This window comes from Polypterus senegalus, chromosome 15 (assembly GCF_016835505.1).
Source record: "Polypterus senegalus isolate Bchr_013 chromosome 15, ASM1683550v1, whole genome shotgun sequence".
Classification (NCBI taxonomy): domain Eukaryota; kingdom Metazoa; phylum Chordata; class Cladistia; order Polypteriformes; family Polypteridae; genus Polypterus; species Polypterus senegalus.
In genome coordinates, this window is record NC_053168.1 from 98,248,889 (window position 1) to 98,272,270 (window position 23,382).

General features: G+C 38.1%; 1 protein-coding gene across 2 annotated transcripts in view; it reads right to left on the minus strand.

Annotated features, from left to right (window-relative positions):
* Nucleotides 1-239: 239 nt before the first annotated feature.
* Nucleotides 240-23,382, minus strand: part of LOC120515750 (programmed cell death 6 interacting protein) — a 212,591-nt gene continuing 189,448 nt past the window's right edge. For both annotated transcript variants that reach the window (XM_039737034.1, XM_039737033.1), the window contains exons 15-18: nucleotides 10,433-10,527; nucleotides 8,091-8,223; nucleotides 5,247-5,446; nucleotides 240-848 (exon numbers count right to left, since the gene is read on the minus strand). In XM_039737034.1, coding sequence (XP_039592968.1) covers nucleotides 689-848; nucleotides 5,247-5,446; nucleotides 8,091-8,223; nucleotides 10,433-10,527 — 588 coding nt within the window. In that variant the 3' untranslated portion in view covers nucleotides 240-688. The remainder of the gene's footprint in view (nucleotides 849-5,246; nucleotides 5,447-8,090; nucleotides 8,224-10,432; nucleotides 10,528-23,382) is intronic.

Consider the following 23,382-nt stretch of genomic DNA (forward strand, 5'->3'; position numbering starts at 1 on the left):
CCTCTCTAGCAGAAATACTACAATTATTTCTGACAGCAGTACAAAGCATGCCTTCACATAAACCTAGCAGCAGCATTGCTTTAAATGAGGTTGTGCCAGTCAGCAATGCAAAGTGAAAATATGTTTTCATTTACAGCCAGAAACCTCATGCTCATGCAAAAGTCATTGTACTAAATGATAACGTACAAGTTATTAAAGTAAGGACACTCACAGAGAAATAAAAAGGCCAGTCACCAGTATACTTTCTCATGTGATTTATACAAGGCATTAATACAAGTTTGTAAGTGATCAAAATGGTCTGCAAAGGCAGGGAGGATACATTTGCTCTTTAGTGACATGCTGTACTTAGATACCCTGTTCATTTTATATGCAACCTTGACCTCAATTGATTTTTATAATTATTAAATTGTCTACAGAAAAGAAAAAAAATATACTTTTTATCAATTCTAGAAGAGCAGAGTATTAGAGTAACTCTGTGCTGTTTAAAGAAGTTTAACCCGGCAGCAGCAGGAGCAGTCAATAAAGTGTGCCGGAAGTCACTTTCAGAATTAGTTACTTACAGGCAGACAATGGAGAAGAGAATGTGGAAACTAGTGTTTGAGCATCAGCTCTGCTATCTAGAACAGGGCAGAGTGCCTTCAGCAGAGTAATAAGAGTAACCACACAGCTTTCAAGAAAAGGAGACATCTCACTGCTGGGGGTAAAAAGGTTGTTGCGGGTATGGGTATCCAGAAGGCTGGGCTGGCGGATTGCCAGGGTATGCTGGTTGAGCAGAAGGTTGGTACATAAAGGGCATGTGGTACTGACCATATGGATATGCGCTGTAGGGCATAGGCATCGAATAGAACCTATGGGGAGAACAAAAAATAAATAAATGTAAAATAATACTCAGACTATGGCTGTCAAATTAAAGCTTACCAAAATGTAAGCTTTACAAGATTAAATGCAAAACAAGTAACGACCCTATGAAAAATATAATATAGAGCAGTCTCAGTATCACAGATGGCATGGGCAATCAGTATATAAGTAAAAATTCTACATTTATCCCCGAAGCACAATAAGTTGCCAGTTTAAAAAAAGCATAACCTAACTGCCAATCCCACCAAAATTTCAGATAAGTTAGATGTTAGATAAACTGCCGTCTAGATCTTTGTTCTGGTTTGTACTGTATATACACTGTGTGCACAATTATTAGGCAAGTGAGTATTTTGACCATATCATCATTTTTAATGCGTATATTCCAACTCCAAGCTGTATTAACTTGAATGCTTATTGGATTTAAGCACGTCAGGTGATGTGTATTTGTGTAATGAGGGAGGGTGTGGCCTAAGGAGATCAACACCCTATATCAAGGTGTGCAGAATTATTAGGCAGCTAGTTTTCCTCAGGCAAAATGGGCCAAAAAAGAGATTTAACTGACTCTGAAAAGTCAAAAATTGTAAAAAGTCTTTCAGAGGGATGCAGCACTTTTGGAATTGCTAAGATATTGGTGTGTGATCACAGAACCATCAAACATTTTGTTGCAAATAGTCAACAGGGTCACAAGAAACGTGTTGAGAACAAAAGACGCAAATTAGCTGCCAAAGATTTGAGAAGAATCAAATGTGAAGCTACCAGGAACCCATTATCCTCCAGTACTTTCATATTCCAGAGCTGCAACCTACCTGGAGTGCCCAGAAGTACAAGGTGTTCAGTGCTCAAAGACATAGCCAAGGTAAGGAGGGCTGAAACCCAACCACCACTGAACAAGAAACATAAGTTGAAACGTCAAAACTGGGCCAAGAAATATCTGAAGACAGATTTTTTTCAAAGGTTTTATGGACCGATGAGATGAGAGTGACTCTTGATGGACCAGATGGATGGACCTGTGGATCAGTAATGGGCACAGAGCTCCACTCCAACGTGGAGGTGGGGTACTGGTATGAGCTGGTATTTTTAAAGATGAGCTAGTTGGACCTTTTGCATTGAAGATGAACTCAAAATCAACTCCCAAACCTACTGCCAGTTTTTCGAAGACACTTTCTTCAAACAGTGATACAGGAAAAAGACCATGATTTTTATGCAGGCCAATGCTCCATCACTTGCATCGAATTTCTCCACTGCGTGGCCAGCCAGTAAAGGCCTTAAAGATGAAGGAATAATGACATGGCCCCCCTTCCTCATCTGACCTAAACCCTATCAAGAACTTGTGGGCACTTCTTAAACACTAGATTTACGGGGGAGAAAAACAATACACCTCTCAGAAGAGTGTCTGGGAGGCTGTAGTCACTGCTCCACAAAAAGCTGATCGTCAACAGATCAAGAAACTGACAGACTCCATGAATGGAAAGGCTTATGACTGTTATTGGAAAGAAGGGTGGCTATATTGGTCATTGATTGATTGATTTATTTTTATTGAAATGTCGGAGATGTTTATTTGTAAATTTTGAGGTGTTTGTTTATTATTCTCACTATAACAGATGAAAATAAACAAGTGAGATGGGAAAATTTTCATTTTTCCTTTAGTTGCATAATAAATCTGCACACTAATAGTTGCCTAATAATTGTGCGCACATATGTATTTCCCTGATGATGTTCACACTCACATTTCCGTTGTGAAACATTCAGGTTTCAGGTTTATTAACATTTTGGATTGACTGATAGCACTGTGTTTGTTCCATATTAAAATTAATCCTCAAAAATACAACTTGCCTAATAATTCTGCACTCCCTGTATTAGCAGCAAAGATGCATGAACAATAATTTCCTTCTTATTGTGTGATACCAAATACAATTGAGGGTTTGTGCTCTACAACACAATATATGATAATAAACGAGTTGTCAAAGAAATACCATCACTCCATACGTCAGATGCAGAAGCAGCTATGACAAAAAGTCTGGCTAAATGATAAAGAAGAATGCATTGCTAAGAGGCTGGCAGCACAGCAGTTATGCGCTGACCCCTGAAAAAACAGACAGGAACACAGGGTCACACATCTAACAGTTTGACAACTTGTTTTGATTTATCAATTTCCATCCTGAATTCTCTTACTTTTTCCTGACTCTGAAACTGTCTTTTTTCTCAAATATGTGTGTTTCAGTTTCTCCTCTAGTTTGACAATTAAAGAAATAACAATAGGGCAAGGATGCAAGTCCATCTAACCCATTTACTAGGATGTACAACTCAATTCTCAAAAAAGGTCTCTTTTCAATGGACGATATTACTTAAAGAGCAAGCATTCAGACATTTTATCTTTATTGGCTCATCCCACTGTCAGAAAATGAAAGATTTACTCTGTCATAAGCAGCACCAATTGCATGTGCATCAGTAATTTCAGACATGTGCAGACAGTGAAAGCAGGTTACTTTGCAAAGTAAGCTCTTATAACCAAATTAAGAAACCAAGAATGATCTCTACACAATATATAAAAGAAATAATGAAATATATCACCATCATTTATTACTAATAACTACAGTGGTGTACAAATGTATGCAATCCCCCTTGAAAGTCATCATAATTTTCTAAATGACAAAAGATTTGTACTTATCCACACTTATCCATACAATGTATTTATCCATTGACATACTTGTCCATTCAGTATTTTTAATGTGAATTATTCTGCTGTAACAATACATTTCCAAAGTCAAAATAATCCATTCTTTGTAGATATTTAACTGAATAAAAGACACTCAAAAGTTAGCGTTTGTACAAATATGTAAGCCCCTGTTCTTTGGAAGCTCCAGGTTTACACAATAGACAAATTAATCACAAACAACAGAAACATAATTACCTGTGTGTCCCTTATATCGCTCGGGATATAAAAAGCACCCTTTGTGTCTAACATCAGTAGAATTTTCCTTTGCCTTCATTGTTGCAGTGATTGCTGAGCAAAGACTATGGTATTCACAAAGTCATTGAAATGAACAAAGCAGGGAATGGCTACAAAAATACTTATGAGTTTAAATGTCCTGTTAAGGAATGTTGGATTCATCATCAGAAACTGGAAGGTTCATCACAGTACCCAGACTCTTGCTGGAACAGGCCATCCCACAAAAATAAATATCAGAGCAAGACATTGACTTTTGAGAAAGGCTACTAAAAATCCAGCTGTTAAGCTCAGAAGTCTGCAATGCTCTTTGGCTGAAACTGGTGTAAAGGGGCATTGGTCCACAATTTCAACAGCTGTTGATAAAACAGGCCTCTACGGAAGGGTAGCAAGAAAGAAGCCATTCCTTAGGAAGATGCATATAAAATCACATATGGCATTAGGTACAAAGCATAAGAAAGACCCAGTTAAGATGTAGGACAAGGTTTAATGGTTACATGATGCCAACATAGAACTTTCTGGCCAGACTTCAAAGTAGTATGTGTGGCATAAAACTAACTGCCCATGCTTCAAGAAAACCCTACTTATGGTGAAATATGGTGGTGGCAGCATCATGCTATGGGGATGCTTTTGAAACCTGGTATCCAGAGGCACCATGCAACCAACCTACAGGATCTCTATAAATTCTGCCAAAAAGAATGGGGAATAATCACTCCTAAACAATGTGCAAAACTGGAACATACTTAAAACAAAATAATTAAGACTGTTATTGCAACAAAACGGTTCTTGACAAAGTATTATTGTGCAAACATTAACCAGTTTTTCTTCATCAGTTAAATATCCACAGAAAATGGTTTATTTTGACTTTAGAACGTATTGTTACAACATAAGAGTTTTCACATTAAAATACTGAATGGATAAATGTGTGCACAAATCTTCTGTCATGCAGAAAATTATGATGGCTTTCAAGGGTACTGAACACTTTATATAAAGATACTCATTTAAGAATATAAATAGATTTAATATAGAAAGAGTCTGCTGATATTTAAATTGCTAGAGTTAACATTTATATCACCAGCAGCTCCCCTTAAAATTTTCCATTAACTGCATTTTGTTGTGTTGAATGTTTTTAATTTTATCTTACAAAATGTACAAACATGTAGATGAAACATTGTTACAATTTGAGGTTTGCTTGGAGATAGGGCACATCTGAATTGACCCAAGACAGAATTAAAGTAGATGCAAGCAAAATTTTTACAGATTTAGAGCACCAATGAGTGACAGGGAGGCAATAATTAACACAATTCAGAGAGTTGTCAGAGTGGGAATTGGCAGTATGGCATTTTGCAATTAGGAAAATGAATCAATCCTTATTTCTGTATTTCTTTTATTTTGTTAATAAGTTATGATACAAGGAAATTAAATACCAAGTCTCACTTACCCTGGGTGTCCCTGGTATGTGGGATAAGGTGGACCTTGCGCCTGAGTGGGTGCCCCCATTGCCTGAGATGGAGTGGCTGCAGCAGGTGGGATCTGAGCATCAGCAGAGTTGCCAGCTGCCGGTTGAGCACTTGTGCTTGGGGTGGAAGAAGAAATCACTGGAGGTGGTGGACGAGCTGGTGGCTGGGGCTTTCCTTGTTGCTATAGGTAACAAAATATTACATAAGCACTTGAGAATTCATTAGAGTTTATAGCATCAATACAATTAGCTCAAATAGTTGGGTGAGTTACACATCAAGCCATTGTAAACCTGCCATTATGTAGTAGAGTTTATGGCTTTGAAAAGCCATAAATTGACAGGTTAATAAACAGCAGACTGTGCATGTTAGGGATAGCTTGTTTGCCAGTAAGTCAAGGAAGAAATGCAGGATGACCTCTCTAATGATAGCACACCGCCAAAACAGATTAACAATAACAGGAAGAAACATGTTGGTGTGAATCCAGACCTAGAGAGTGACACAAGAAGCTGTCACAGCACACTTGAACTATCATTTTACCTTCCTGAGACTAAATCATTAGAGCAGTCATGATTTGGTATGGGATATTAAATCCTCTGCCGAGATCACCTTAATTGTTACTTCTTTATTTTTCCTTAGCACAATACATTTTGATGATATTTGTGATAATTTTTTTTAAACATGCTAAAAGCCTTTCTTTAATCATGATTTATAAGTATGAAACATCATATGTGCCCATATTCATCAAGCATCACAGAGTAGGAAAACACTCCCAACTGGCTCAAAATTCTCAGAATGACGCAAATTTGGTTCTACTCATAGGAATAGGAGTAGACACATTTTATAATCAATTTTCCTAATTTAAGAAACTGCTCCTAACTTCAGAGATTTAGGAGAGCTCATGAGCAGTTGTAACTCGTTAAGAGATGCCAAAAGATGCCGTATAAGTAGAGATTAGCAAAGCACAGCCCAGGAAAGTCAGAATGAACAAAAAGATATTGATTTGAAAGTAATGGAATAATGTTAGTAACAAATCTTATATGTTACGTGACTGAACCATCTACATCGAGAAGCCATGGGCTGTTAGCTAAAATTAAAGTGTTGTTAACATAATTGCAATAGCAATGATTTTTATGTGTCCCAATAAACCACTTTTGTATTTTGTAACAAACTTCGAACAACCTTAGAGTGCATGAAGTAATACGCAGATGTATTCATTTCTATATGACTCCACGTAAGTTAATATTAAAGGAAGCTGTAATCATGCAAATCAAAATGCACATTAAGATCATTACTATTGTGAATAAGCATGCATATGTGAATCGCAAGATATATCACAGCATCAAAACAAAGGTGCTCATGGATGCAAACTGTAATGTAGCAGCACGCATGCATAAATGGGGCAGGGTGGGTGATTGATAGGGAAATGTCACACAGGTACGCGGAGTTCTGAATTATATGAACACCTGAAACATTATCTTGACACTGTACAAGCCAGGGAAGGTTCAAGAAGGCAGGCAGAGACTTCTGGGGCATAAATAGATCCTCACAGAAGAGGATGTTTAATCACACAGAGAACTATGGCATGACACATTGGAATGCAAATATGACTTTCAGAAGCAGCACAAGAATAGCCGTGGCTAGACTAAGTAACTGTTACTGTATGAGGTGTTCCCCTCAGCCATAACAGCAGAAAGGAGATTTATCTGAAAGTACAGCTGTGGATAATCCATCCATCCATTTTATTAACTCAGTTTATCCTGAGCTGGGTCGTGGGAAAACTGGAACCTATCCAAGCAATCGTAGGGCACAACAATCCCTTGAGCATTCAGTGTTAAATAAACATGCTCAATTTCAGGCTTTACTCGCTTTCAGTGTATGTGTCAGTGTTTCCATTTAGGTGCTCAGTAGAGTACTATTCTTTATGTTGTTATGAACCTGGAAACAATTACATGCAATTTAATGCAACAACCTACCATATAATGATTTTACTATTATTTTTCTACTACTGTTTTGCACATTAGTATTATTACTCCTACTATTATCATCCTCATCATTATCTTTGTAGTTGCGGCATTAGCACTAGTATCAGAAAACTACAAAATGTCATCATGGCTTCCAAATGTGGCTTGGGTGTCTCGTTCTCAAATATGAACTCCCACAGCTGGCTAGAAGTAGATGCAGGATGCTTTGTAAATACCTGTACTACTTATGTCTTACTCTGATGTAGGCCAAATTCTCATCCTAGGGTGTCTTTAAAAGCAATTAAAGGAGTAATTCTGAGGCACTCGCTAAATACGGGCTCAGAATTTTTTTTTTTTTACATCTTTACAATGCTGACATTACCATCTAAGATTAAACTGAATGAAAATATGCTCCAAACCAACGGAGTAAGACACATCATCTACAAAATCCAAAGGATAGCAAACCCATAAAACACAAAACATCTTAAAAATACTGAAAAGCCTATTCACACAGCCATATATACGAACATTGAGTGGTTGAAAAGCAAAGAATTTATTACAACATTACACGCTCAGAGCTCTTCAGGATTTGACAAAATAAATCAATATTGGTTGTATTTTACCTAGACTGTAAGAGACATCTAGTCATTACTCACATCTCTAATAGCCAAATATCTGTTTTTGACAAATAAACTCTGAAGAGTCAAAACAAATGCAGAACAAAAAAGTGCATTTTTTTCTACTTGCATTTATCTATTACAAACATACACAAATCAGAACTTATAGCAAACTTTTTTATAGTACATGTGTTAGAACAGTGAGCAGCCTAGTTAAATTAGACATGAAGAAGAAAAGTGATCTTACAAAAACGGTCCTTGGGGCTGGTGTGGGAATGGCAGGTGTAGTAGAGGCACTGGAGCTGTGTGTGGCTTGATATGCAGGAACTGGTGGTATAGAGGGAGCACTAGGCTCTCGAGCAATGTTCTGCTGCAGTTCCCTGAAAAACAAAGATAAGAGGGTGAGCCACTGGAGAAAAAAACACATGTAACAATTCTTCTCAATACGGCTTTCATATGTCAAAGTAAAATATTTCATTCTGGAGACAAGCTGAATGAACAGCATATTTAAAGGCACAGAAGGAGAAAAATCCAGAGAGTTATTGTCTATTGGTGATTTCCACTAATTCTGTATGCAGGTAACCATAAGTATTACCTGAAAGTTAATAATGATTCATTTAACAAAAACTTCCTTTTGGGGAACATTAAATTTTGCTAAAGGGTTGCTGTCACCTGTTTCCAGGCCAAGGCATTGTCATATTTTGCTTTTCAAAATGATGCTATCCTAGCAAGGTATACAATGGACTTTATTTTATATGCATGTTCAATACATGCAAGATCTTTAATCAGCAGTAGAATCTAGCTTGTGCACAAAAATGATTGTTTTCCTATGTCGCTCAATTTTCCTGACTGTGAACATTTTGCAACAAGTAACATGACTGAGAAGTGTATGGAAACGTATCAAATAAATTGCACTAAATCACATTTCATTATCACATTATTCTTAATCACATTTCACTGCTATTTCAAATCATAGTCTTTTTTTTTTTTAAGACGTAATAAAAAATAAGCATTTGGGTAACTGCTCCATCATACTAGCTTATGTTTAGCTCTTCATCCCAAGTCTTATTTTTAGTATACACATTTATTTTCTTGTGGAACTCTGTCGACCGATAGAGGAGATTGAAACAACTACTTTGCAGTCAGTGATTTCAGTCAATGAGTGAACGCTTGGATGACAATGTTATATTTGAAGGAAGAATTGAAGATGGTGGAGAGTTAGCTTGTGGATTTGTTGCTCACCTTAAAGACGGTGTAATATGGCAACATCAGGGATGCACCAACAAAGGCAGGAGAGTGAGCTCGCAAATTATTTGGTTTGTTTGGTGAACGTTGTGCTTCAACCATTATTCTTGCAATGTAAACAACCAAAAACTCAGAGGCTAAAAAAACAGCATGGTTGGAGCAACAGCTCAAAGCACATTTCATGGAAAATCTGAAGTTTTACATACGGTACATTGTTCACACAGATTCCAGCAATTTTTTCATTAAAAAGTGTATCTCATGCAGTATAACACCATAAGGCACTTTATAACAAAATATACTTTTCATTATGAAAATGATAATTAGTCAAACATTTTCAATTCTTTTTCGAAAACCAACACAAAAAGGCCATTTATTTATCTTACTGCTTAGTTACCCTAAGACCATGTATATCTTAATTTAGATATGGATCAGGCAAACTAATACACACACGGTGCCACTTGATGTTTTTTTTTCTGCCTGACAAAGTTGAAGGAATTTCCTTGGGCTTGTCAGAGCAGAAAGAGATGCACAGCTTTTTGTGGACCATCTTTCTAAAGGTTACAACTTTCTTAAGAGGAAAGAAGTACATTAATTACAACATTTCTAATGTTGTCTCCTTGCTGCCATGTGTCCAGAGTGAAACTGCATAATTAAAGAATAGTATTAAGTAACCTATTTTAATGCATCAGTGGTGATGCATTTAAATTTCTCAAGTTTTTAGAGGCTTCAGATTATTGCTGAAGGTTGACACTGCTTAGAAAATCAGGACAGCAGGCAACAATATACAAAACTCATTAAAGGCAGGAGGGTTAAGCAGTGAATATGTACTAGAACATCAATACTAACCCGGCAACAAAGGAAGTTACTGTTCACTAGTTAGAAAATGTATCCTCTTTGGCTTCAATACTGACAATATAATTGTGACCAAAAAGCTATCTTAATCAAAGTAGTAAAGGAAATAAATTGAGCGACTGAGATAAGAGAAACAGTATAGATTTAAAATATAAAAGTGCTGTTAGGTTTTGTCCATATTTTCTCTGTGATTCTCTGAGAATGAAGTTAGCAAGAGGCCCACTAAACAAATATGATAGTTAATAAGTGCATTAAAATAAAGTAGCTTCAGACACGAGTTGAGCAGGAAATATGCAATAACAAAATCTTTAAAGATGTGTTAAAAGTAATGTTTGTCAAGCAACGCAAAAATATTTTAGTAATTTATAGTATTTAAAGTTGTAGGTAAAATATACTACACAAGAGAACACAGTATCATAACCACCCTTCAGTTTTCAAGGTAGAGACACAACTGGCCATCACTGATGCTGCCTGAGCAGGCTTCACACTTACTTGAGAAGTTCATCTCTTTCTGTTTTCCGAGCAAACACAATATCACTACATTTTGTCTGGAACTTTAGCAGGATTTCTGTTAGATCGTTGTAAAACTGCAAAAGAAGAAGAGCAAACATAACAAATATAAGAGTAAACATATTTTTCAGTTTGAAATCACATTTATTGAAGCAGCACTTGGTCTCGACTGTTGCAATGTTTGTGAATAGGGATAACTGACCCTCACTTTTCTTTACAGCTAAATGTAATAAAGTATACTCAATCATCACCCAGTATTTTGGAATACTGGCCCAGTTCCTTGTTAAGTGGAAAACAGGTAGAGGTGCATCATGCGAAGTGGCACATTGCCATTAATTAGATTGTTGAAAAGGTGGATGAAAGCAGGGGCCACAGAAATATTCTGCTGTCATTAGTAATAACCTTCGCTCATAATTTAGTTCTGTAGAATTACCAAAAATAAAACCAAACACAAATATCCTGCTATTTTAACTCCAGGGACCCCATTATCATGAGTTAGCATTATCCCTCACAAACAGCTATGGCATTTTATAATGAGCTAATTTAAGGTCCCCAATTTACCTAAAATTCATATACTAATAAATTCTGTCAAAATTAAGCAAGCAAACTCTGGAAGATGAATACCATATTGAACATGAACCTCTTATTTACACCTACAGTAAATTTTGAAAGGCCTGTATGTAGAGAATTTTTATTTCTGTGTTAGTTCTAGATGACACACTAATTTACAGCTCCCTATTATATAAAAAAAATCCTGGAACAAGACGTGACTTTTTCATAGAGATACTTTCAAGTCCCGCGAGACGAGACTTTGTGCCAAGAGATTTATTCCCGGGGCCGGAAATAAAAGACAGAGTAGATGACAAAGTAGAACGTCATAAAGAGTTCAAAAACGTTCGCACGATACACATGCAGAACAGGTTAGAGATAATGAAAGTACAGTACATCCCCAAAATTCGCGGGGGTTACATTCCTAGAGCACCCGCGAATTGTGAAAAACCTCAAATTTTGGATGTGGTTAAAAAAAAAAAAGCCTATTTTCATAGTTTAAACCCTAAATATGCTCCCAAAACACTTCAATTTAATTTCAAACTCAGCTTAATACATTACCTAAAAATAAAGAATGTAAAGGTAAACCTGTATACTGTACTGCTATGTCTCCCGCAGTGCTAGAATGTAAAATACCGATGTTACCGCTATATGTACTGTAATTCATGCAAGCGCGTTTTCATTGCCAGAAGCTTTAGATGGTGCAGCTCATTTCGGCGGCATCTTGGGGCTTTAACCCTTAAACTGCCACATACTTGGGGGTTAATGCATCACTAGACTCCAAATACTTTTTTGCTGCACTTTAAACATCACAATTAACAAAGAAAAAGTGAAATTTTAATGGAACACATTTTTTGTCATGCAAAGAGCATCACAATTACTGCAACACTGATCATTTTACACATTGCTAATGAATTGTAAAAACTATTTAAAAAAACTACTGGAACAATATGTACAAAGTGCAACTGATGCCATGGATGAAACTCAGTAAATCACTGAGCCGACTGGGCTTGAACTGGTTTCACGCAAGCACACAGAGGTAAGCGCTGATACTTGCAGGCTAATCTTAGTGCAGCGGCTCAATCCCAGGGTGAGGCTGCAATGCTGCAGGGTGTCACGCTTAGGTCACAGAATTGCACAGAAACATAGAAGATTGTAGAGACAGAAACTTTATTCAAACACTTCAAACAAACATGTCTCTTTCAGAAGTAAAAGGCGCTCAGTATGCAGTTTATTATCAATTAAACAATAGACAAACATCATAGGGGAGCACAACCCCCAACAGGAGCAGAGAATGTCTGAGGGAGGAGAGACAAACAAAGCAATAGCCAAAAAGGACAGGTGCCGTTCAGGCATTTAAGTAAGTGTAGCATCGCGCGAGAAGCCGTAGAAGACAGTGATTTATTTATTTTTATGGTGGAGATTCTAGCTGTGACCCGACCCGTGCGCACTCTCAAACAAGGACAAAAACCAAAGCAAACCGGTAATCAAACAGCAAATAAAGAATGTAAGGAAAAAAATTAAATAAGAAAACGATACCACCCCTGTTCCCCTTACAGCGATTGCACATTAAATACAACAAAGCACAAACAAAACACACATAGTAAATCATGAAAAACAGAAACAGATGAAATGTAATGATGTAAATAGATAGTCCAGAAATTGGCATGTTGAATGGGAATGTACAGATAGTCCTACCGGTACTTCCTGAAATGGTGAAGACGGGTGGACGGATTCAGGAGCGCTTCTTTCTTTGCAGGATGGCCATGAATCCACTTATAGTCCTCATGTACACAAGCAGACGGCAGACAAACCAGACACACGAAACAATCCAGGACAAAATGAATAAGTACAGATAACCCAACAGAAGACAGACAGGAACTTGAAACACAAATTACAAAAAAATTTTTTTTTTGCTTTTGGTCACCTGCCCCCTTTTTAAAAGCCATGCTGACATCCTTTGACCTCAACAGCTCCAGCACCCTCAGCAGAAGATCAATCAGAGACACTGCAGGGAATGCTGGGAGTTGCAGTTTCAAATTCTATTGGCTACTTTCACCATCCCAAGTCGCAGTTTTCTCTACAGCTGCTTCCTGTTCTCTCTACAGTACAGTATTGCCACGAAAAATGCCATAAAAATTGCGGGTTCCACTATAAATTACTAGTAGGTTCTAAGGAAAAATCCGAGAATGACTAAGGCCGCAAACTTTGAACCGTGACTTCGCAGGGGCCTACTGTACTAAAATTTGAAAGTCTCAAAAAAATATTGTAAAGATCGCATTAGCGCAAAAAAAAGTAAATTACTACTCGGTGAAATAATGGAACATCAAAAAGATCAAATATATTTTTCAGATTTTAACTTTAAGTCGGAGACTTGTAGATCATCTAATTTGTGTTGCCATCAGGGAAAAGTAGTGTTTCTTCCCAATGAAAAGGTGTATCCAGGAGAATTAAAAGATTTGTTGTTTGGTTAAAGTGAAATCCACATATGTTAGCGGCAGAGATGAGAAATGGCTGGCACCTAAAGCAAGCCGGGGAATTGGCGAGCAAAGCGAGTTTTCATTAAGGAAAAGACTTCCAACATCTTTAATTACTTAAATTTAGCACCTATTTTTTAAAACATATTAATCTATACGCCTTATAACTAAGAAAAATATAAAACATGTACAGTGGTGTGAAAAACTATTTGCCCCCTTCCTGATTTCTTATTCTTTTGCATGTTTGTCACACAAAATATTTCTGATCATCAAACACATTTAACCATTAGTCAAATATAACACAAGTAAACACAAAATGCAGTTTTAAATGATGGTTTTTATTATTTAGGGAGAAAAAAATCCAAACCTACATGGCCCTGTGTGAAAAGTAATTGCCCCTGAACCTAATAACTGGTTGGGCCACCCTTAGCAGCAATAACTGCAATCAAGCGTTTGCGATAACTTGCAATGAGTGTTTTACAGCGCTCTGGAGGAATTTTGGCCCACTCATCTTTGCAGAATTGTTGTAATTCAGCTTTATTTGAGGGTTTTCTAGCATGAACCACCTTTTTAAGGTCATGCCATAGCATCTCAATTGGATTCAGGTCAGGACTTTGACTAGGCCACTCCAAAGTCTTCATTTTGTTTTCCTTCAGCCATTCAGAGGTGGATTTGCTGGTGTGTTTTTTGTCCTGTTGCAGCACCCAAGATCGCTTCAGCTTGAGCTGACGAACAGATGGCCGGACATTCTCCTTCAGGATTTTTTGGTAGACAGTAGAATTTATGGTTCCATCTATCACAGCAAGCCTTGCAGGTCCTGAAGCAGCAAAACAACCCCAGACTATCACACTACCACCACCATATTTTACTGTTGGTATGATGTTCTTTTTCTGAAATGCTGTGTTCCTTTTACGCCAGATGTAACGGGACATTTGCCTTCCAAAAACTTAAACTTTTGTCTCATCAGTCCACAAGGTATTTTCCCAAAAGTCTTGGCAATCATTGAGATGTTTCTTAGCAAAATTGAGACGAGCCCTAATGTTCTTTTTGCTTAACAGTGGTTTGCGTCTTGGAAATCTGCCATGCAGGCCGCTTTTGCCCAGTCTCTTTCTTATGGTGGAGTCGTGAACACTTACCTTAATTGAGGCGAGTGTAGCCTGCAGATCTTTAGACGTTGTCCTGGGGTCTTTTGTGACCTTTCGGATGAGTCGTCTCTGCGCTCTTGGGGTAATTTTGGTCGGCCGGCCACTCCTGGGAAGGTTCACCACTGTTCCATGTTTTTGCCATTTGTGGATAATGGCTCTCACTGTGGTTCGCTGGAATCCCAAAGCTTTAGAAATGGCTTTATAACCTTTACCAGACTGATAGATCTCAAATACTTCTGTTCTCATTTGTTCCTGAATTTCTTTGGATCTTGGCATGATGTCTAGCTTTTAAAGTGATTTTGGTCCACTTCTCTGTGTCAGGCAGCTACTATTTAAGTGATTTCTTGATTGAAACAGGTGTGGCAGTAATCAGGCCTGGGGGTGGCTACGGAAATTGAACTCAGGTGTGATACACCACAGTTAATTTATTTTTTTAACAAGGGGGCAATTACTTTTTCACATAGGGCCATGTAGGTTTGGATTTTTTTTCTCCCTAAATAATAAAAACCATCATTTACAAACTGCATTTTGTGTTTACTTGTGTTATATTTGACTAATGGTTAAGTGTGTTTGATGATCAGAAACATTTTGTGTGACAAACATGCAAAAGAATAAGAAATCAGGAAGGGGGCAAATAGTTTTTCACACCACTGTATAAAGCAGTACACCAAGAAAACTGCTTCAAAACTGTTTGAAAAAATATTATACAATTAAAAATTATATAAAGTATGTTTAATATTAATTTGCTTACTAATTGTATTTGTTTGATGTGGATTTGCCTTCTTTGACAACTACATTTAAGATACCACATGACAGCTATTGCTTGGAGTAAATATGCTCTTGCATTGATAAACATACTATAGTTTCTCTTTCAAGTACAAGGTGTATTTAAGAACTGAACATTTTTATGGGGAGGGTACTGGTAATTGTAGCTTCCCTGGAGTCACTAAGTCCTGATGGGCATGCTTGTTTAGTTTTGTAAAAGCAGTATGTGAGTGCTCTTATATCTGTTCCGAAAACTAATCAAGTATATATTCTTTCCTATGTCTTAGGTGAATGACGGCAAGTATAATGTGACCATTTGACAGTAAATTGATATCTTTAGAATTTTTGGAAGACATTTTCAGTTTTTTTTCTGCACACAATATAATAGGGCATACATTTCACTTAATATTTTTGTCAATATCTTGAGCATTAGGTATTTGATGAATATTTTTCCAGGGGCAAATTTTTTTGGCTTGAAAAATGGACATATGTAGTACATTTTTAAGCTTTCCTCCATGCCTGATAGCCGCCATTGTAAAGCACCAATGCAGGCAAGATCATTTTCACCACACATCTCTCGTGTGGCACATGGAGGAATCAAGTATAAACAAGCCTTTAGTGGAAAGTGGCTCATGGATGACCAAGGAACAAGCCACCCACCACTTCCCACATACTGACACATATGTTAACTGCACATCCGGTAAACAATATTTATAAAAAAATATATATATATATCAGTTACAATATAGTAAGTTTAAAATTTCAACTAATTAATTTGCCACTATCAAATTAAGTAGAAATGACAATTGCCAAATCCTATTTTTGGTCACATTTGCAACCATTTTTAGTCACTGTCTAGAGCCCTGCACTGACCAAGGACACTGCAATCCCATAAAATGGCACAAGGAAAAGTTTGCCTATGTGTTATCGCCAGTGTTTAATTTTGTTTTTGTTATTAGAAATTTGAAAGTAGAAACAATCAACTCTAAATTGTATTTTATAATTAGATAAACAGTGTTACAAGCTTTATCATCCCACCCTTAGCCATCATTCATAGGTACCAACATGGTCTAAAGTCAGGTGATAGAGTTAGACAGAAGACATGTAACAAACAAGAAGAGTACATTGTAAACTTTTTTTGGCCTGGGCCCAATTCATACTTTGTAAATTGTGCAGTCCACCTGAAACTACAAATGTCCTAAAAGCACAGGACTCTTTCATGAGAGTGTATGTTACCTGCAACTGATCTGGTCCAACAACTCTGAAACAGAGCAGAATTAGTTTTTTTCAAACCTGGTACTTACTAACTGTTGCTGTCTTACTCCAAACCACTGGCCTAAAATCTCTGGGTTATACATGTTTCTTTATTATTATTATTTATTAATTCATTTAGAAGATGCCTTTATCCAATGCAAGTTATAATGCATGCATGAATGAAAGTGCAAGCATCAAAGCAATGAGAGAAAGATAAAAATAAAAAAAACAGGCAAAGGGGATTACGACTAACATAATTTTATACCTACAAAAAAAGTAACACAAAAATCAGTATTCTAAACTCCAATTAGCAAAACAGCAGATATCCTGTAGGAGTGAGGATTAGTAGATCCAAGATATTTAATGAAAGCATATGAATACAATTAAATTGGGTGTACTACGAAAAGAGAAAGCATCAGATTAAAAATGAAATGAGCTCGAATAGAGAAAGAGAAATTATTTCATCTTTAATCTGATGCTAGGCTTTAGAGTCTCAACATCCTATACTGTGAACCTGCTACATAACCCAGGAGTAACACCAGTGAAACCTTTATTTTGGTAACCCAACAATCCTTGTTATAACCCAGCCACAGGGAATGCACAAACCAGTGTGTTTCTTCATGCCGGTCCCAAGCCAGGATAAATGGGGAGGGTTACGTCAGGAAGGGCATCCGGTGAAAAAATTTTACCAAATGAATAGGCGGACAACAATACAAATTTCCATACTGCATCGGTCGAGCCCCAGGTTAACAACGACCTCCACCAGTACTGTTAGCCAACAGGGTGCTGGCGGAAATTGGGCTACTGTTGGCCGAAGACGAAGGAGAAGAAGAGGAGTGGGGAGACGTGTCTGGAGGCAGGAGGAGAGGAAGAAGGTAAACAGAGTGGAACTGAAGGTAGGAACTTTAAATGTTGGCAGTATCACTGGTAAGGGGAGAGAGAGAGTTAGCAGATATGATACAGAGAAGGAAGGTTGATATATTATGCGTGCAAGACACTCAATGGAAGGGGAGTAAAGCCAGGTGGATCGGAGGTGGATTCTGTTCTATCATGGTATGGATAGGAGGAGAAATGGAGTAGGGGTTATTCTGAAGGAACAGTATATCAAGAGTGTTTTGGAGGTGAAAAGACTGTCAGACAGAATAACGATAATGAAGATGGAAATTGGAGGTGTGATGATAAACGTTGTTAGTGGATATGCTCAGCAAGATGGGTGTGTAATGGATGAGAATGAAGATTTTTGGAGTGAGTTGGATGAAGTGATGAATAGGAACCACGACTTATCGCGGAAAGAAATGGCAAATTCCGTGGCATGTTTTTTAAAATTCCGTGGCATACCACAGCACGGCAAATGCAGTACCAGAACTCCATAAGACTAATTCGTAACTCAAGAAAAAGAAAGGCAATTTGTCTTATTCTTAATCCTTAATAATAATCAATCATAATTCGTAATACTAATCAAATAGGTATATCAAAGCTTTCACATCTGCACATTTTAATCAACAGATTTAATTTAGGCAAACGATGCTAAAACATATGTAGGCATAATATTATTCTCAACAAACTATCGAATGTTTCTAAAGTTAGTTTATTTATTGTTGAAGAAAATGGCACTGTAAGCACGTAGGTTTTCTTGTGACAGAGAATATCGCAGTGGTGACAACACCGATCCATATTTTGAGAACAAACGTTTCACTTCAACAGAAGAGATCGGCAACGCAATGTAAACTTTAGCAAGAGCTGCTGCACGCCAAAAAGCAGTGATATTAGCTGGAATTACTTCACAAGATGCTATGTCCAGATAAGCCTGTCATTCATCTGCTGCAGCCATCACTGTTGGCACTGATGGTGCATGATCAGCAAAATTCTTCGATAAGAGTGGTAGCTGTCGTGGATCAAATATTCTCACAGATCTGAATAGGTCTATTGCCGGCTGTTTGGTTCCCACAAAATATTCTTCAAGTTTAGCATTGTGCTTTGCATCTTCAGAGCTGCTGGTTGCAATTGCAAATCCGGACGATTTCAGGCAAGACAGTAAGTCAGACACTTTGATGCAGACATAGACAGCCATGAATATAAAAGAATATAACATAAGAAAATAAAAGAAGTCAGAGTGTTCATAATTGTCTTGCAGTGAACAGATACAAATTCAACTTCAGCGTGGTGTTAAATTCCGCGGGCCGCAGTAAATCGTGGGCCCTAGTGATGAACAGTGTACCCAAAGGACAGAAACTGGTGATTTGAGCGGATTTCAATGGACATGTTGGTGAAGGGAACAAAGGAGACAAGGAGGTGATGGGTAGGTATGGTGTCAAGGAGAGGAATGAAGGAATGATTTTGCCAAAAGGATGGACATGGCTGTGGTGAATACGTATTTTAAGAAGAGGGAGGAACATAGGGTTATGTACAAGAGTGGAGGAAGATGCACACAGGTAGATTATATCCTATGCAGAAAAGTCATTCTGAAGGAGATTTAAGACTGCAAAGTGGTGGCAGGGGAAAATGTAGTTAAGCAGCATAGGATGGTGGTCTGGAGGATGATGCTGGAGATCAAGAAGAGGAAGACAGTGAGGGCAGAGCCAAGGATCAAATGGTGGAAGTTGAAAAAGGAAGACTGCAAGGTTGAGTTTACGGAGAAGGTGAGACAGGCACTGGGTGGTAGTGAAGAGTTTCCACACAGCTGGGAAACTACAGCAGATGTAGTAATAGTAACAGCATAAAGGGTGCTTGGCGTGACATCTGGACAGAGGAAGGAGGAAAAGGAAACCTGATGGTGGAATGGGGAAGTATAGGAGAGTATACAAAGGAAGAGGATAGCAAAGAAGAAGTGAGACAGTCAGAGACATGCAGTAAGTAGACAAGATTACAAAGAGATAAGGTGCAAGGTGAAGAGAGAGAGGTAGCGTAGGCTAAAGAAAAGGCTTATGATGAGTTGTATGAGAGGTTGGACACTAAGGAGGGAGAAAAGGACCTGCACCGATTGGCTAGACAGAGGGACTGAGCTGGGAAGGATGTGCAGCAGATTAGGCTAATAAAGGATAAAGAAGAAAACGTAATCACAAGCGAGGAGAGTGGGTTGAGCAGATGGAAAGAGTACTTTGAGAGGCTGATGAATGAAGAGAACGAGAGAGAGAAAAGGTTGGATGATGTGGAGATAGTGAATCAGGAAGTGCAACGGATTAGCAAGGAGGAAGTAAGGAAAGCTATGAAAAGGATGAAGAATGGAAAAGCTGTTGGTCCAGATGACATACCTGTGGAAGCATGGAGGCGTTTAAGAGAGATGGCAGTGGAGGTTTTAACCAGATTGTTTAACACTAGAATTACCAGAGCCTATGAAAAAACTCATAGGTCCGTCCCACCTTAAATCACATCTTAAAACCATTCTCACCTCTCCGCCAGCGTCTTTTGTTAATCTAAATGTTGATAAAAGAAAAGCTGCAAGTAGCCAGCTATTCCATCCCCCACCGACTTAGAATGTGCACAAACTTCTCCCAGCTCATGCCTTGATTGATTATCTGGGAGTGAAGTTGAGTTTTAGAGTGGAAATAATAGATCATTATTTGGAATACACACATTTCACGTGTGTTCTGTTTCTACAGTAATCCGTGTAAACACATTTTTAAAACAAACGTTTTTCATATTGTAGTAGTAAATGACAAAATGTAGGCATAAACTATATAATGTATGAAGCCTGAAGTCCAAATATCAAACACTTTCACAAAACGTACAAATTTAACAGAACAGTTGCTGATTAGTAATCAAAAGGTCATGAGTTCGATCCCGCACTACTCAGTTTTGAGAAGTAAACTGCTCTTATTCTTACTATTTTAGAATAAAAACATACATTTGATTTCAGTGTGTAACAGCCAGTATAATTTATGATACTTGTAAAGGTTAGATTTTTTTTTATTCACTTTTCATTCTCTCAGTCATGTTCAGGATCCTTCCCTACCCTCAACCCGACACTGCTGTTTTCACATAAAGTTGCGCTATAGCTCTGCTGCGTACTTGTGACTGCATTCGCACACCAATGCTTGCGAACTGAAGTGCCTGCGTGCACTTTTCGTGGCATTACACATCTATTTTTTGAGCATGCCCGTGTCGCTCAAACACAGGAACATATGTTGGTGTACAAGTATAACAAAACAAGGGTACTTTTATTCTAGACTTTAAGTGATGAAAAAATAAAACAAGTTACAGTAGGTGGTTGATACGACAGCTTGCGTGGGACAATGCTAAGAACTGCTGATTTCCGATCCGTGCTATAAAAAATCATCACATTCAAATATTAACAATTCCCACACACCCTTCCTACATTTACGACATGTGTACTTGTTGCAGTGTACACATCTCTCTGTGCTATGGTTCCTATTACACTGAATGAGCACCTGACACTGTACTTTCTTCCCTATATAAATAACATGCGAGCTATAGCGCGCCTCCAAATAAATTACATTTGAGCTATAGCACGTTTTTATGTGAAAACAGCAGTGTCAGATGGGGAGGGGGGGATCGTGAACGCGAATGAGAGAATGGAACTGAATAAAAAAAAAAAGCTAACCTTAACAATTAATAATGCATTTACACTTACAGACTGACTGAAATCAAATGTATGTTTTTATTCTAAAATAGTACAGTACATGCAATATTATTTGAAAACGAACAGCGTCAGATCGGGTTTGAATATACACTGACGCTGTTACAGAAGGCGTCAGCTTATTCAGTGCAACAGTTTCAACGCACAGTACCTGCAATATTATTTGAAAACGAACAGCGTCAGATAGGGCGCATATTCAAACCCGATCTGACGCTGTTCCTTTTCAAATAATATTGCATTAGTGCGATGATGTTTTTACATATATTGTCTCTTTCATTCTTGAGGTTTGTAATCAGTGACCGCGTTTTTTTTTCCCGATCTTGCCAGTTCGCAAATGCTGCTGTATGGTGGTGTTTCTTTTGTACTCCAGGACACGCAGAGGACAGAATAGTACAGAGCAGTAAGTTCAGCGCTATATGCAATCAGACAGACAGACAGGCAGAGAAGGCACTAGATATATAAACAAACAGGGAAGGAACTGTATAATAAATATATAAAAAAACAGCTAAGGGGATAGATATATAGATAGATAGGAAGGAAAGGCACTATATGATAGGCAGACAGGGAAGCTCCTATATAAAAATAAAATTACTGTTATTACTATATAGATAGACAGGGAGTTCAGGCAGGCAGAACGGCAAAGATTAAAAATAAATAAGTTTTCTCTCCACCGGGGGAATCGAACTCGGATCTCTTGAGGTACAGCAAGTTTGCTGCGCTCTAAGTGACGAAATCTTACCACTACGCTACAGAAGCAGTTGTTAAATTCTTTAACCTTTTATGAAAGTGTTTATTTGATCTTTGGCCTTCAGGCTTCACACACTTTACAGTTTATGCCTACATTTTGTAACATTTATTACTAAAATATGAAAATGTTTCGGTTTTAACATTGTGTTTACACAGATTACTGTAGAAACGGAACACACATGAAATGCGTGTGTTCCAAATAATAATGTATTATTTCCACTTTAAAACTCCACTTCACTCCCAGATAATCGAGGCATGAGCTGGGAGAAGTTTGTGCCAGTTCTAAGTCGGTGGGGGGGGGGATGGAATAGCCGGCTGCTTGCAGTTTGTTTTTATCGGCACATTTACAGGACAAAGGAGGCTGGCAGAGAGTTGACAACGGTTTTAAAAAGCGATTTAAGGTGGGACAGATCTATGAGTTTTTTCATAGACTCTGGTAATTCTAGTGTTAATGGAATCTTGGAAAGTGAGATGATGCCTGAGGAGAAGCGTACTGGTGCCGATATTTAAGGGGATGTGCAGAACTGTAGTAACTACAGCTGGATAAAATTGATGAGCCACAGCCTGAAGATATGGGAAAGAGTAGTGGAAGCTAGGTTAAGAAGTGAGGTGATGATTAGTGAGCAGCAGTATGGTTTCATGCCAAGAAAGAACACCACAGATGCAATGTTTGCTCTCAGGGTGTTGATGGAGAAGTACAGAGAAGGCCAGAAGGAGTTGCATTGCGTCTTTGTGGACCTGGAGAAAGCATATGACAGGGTGCCTTGAGAGGAGTTGTGGTATTGTATGAGGAAGTCGGGAGTGACAGAGAAGTATGTAAGAGTTGTACAGGAGATGTACGAGGGAAGTGTGACCGGGGTGAGGTCTGCGGTAGGAGTGAAAGATGCAATCAAGGTGGAGGTGAGATTACATCAGGGATCGGCTCTGAGCCCTTTCTTATTTGCAATGGTGATGGACAGGTTGACATCCGAGATTAGACACGAGTCCCCGTGGATTATGATGTTTGCTGATGACATTGTGATCTGTAGCGATAGTAGGGAGCAGGCTGAGGAGATCTTGGAGAGGTGGAGATATGCTCTAGAGAGTAGAGGAATGAAGGTCAGTAGGAATATGACAGAATACACGTGTGTAAATCAGAGGGAGAACAGTGGAATGGTGAGGATGCAAGGAGTAGAGTTGGTGAAGGTGGATGAGTTTAAATACTTGGGATCAACAGTACAGAGTAAAGGGGATTGTGGAAGAGAGGTGAAAAAGAGAGTGCAGGAAGGGTGGAATGGGTGGAGAATTGTGTCAGGAGTGATTTGTGACAGATGGATATCAGCAAAAGTGAAAAGGAAGGTCTACAGGACGGTAGTGAGACCAGCTATGTTATATGGGTTGGAGATGGTGGCACTGACC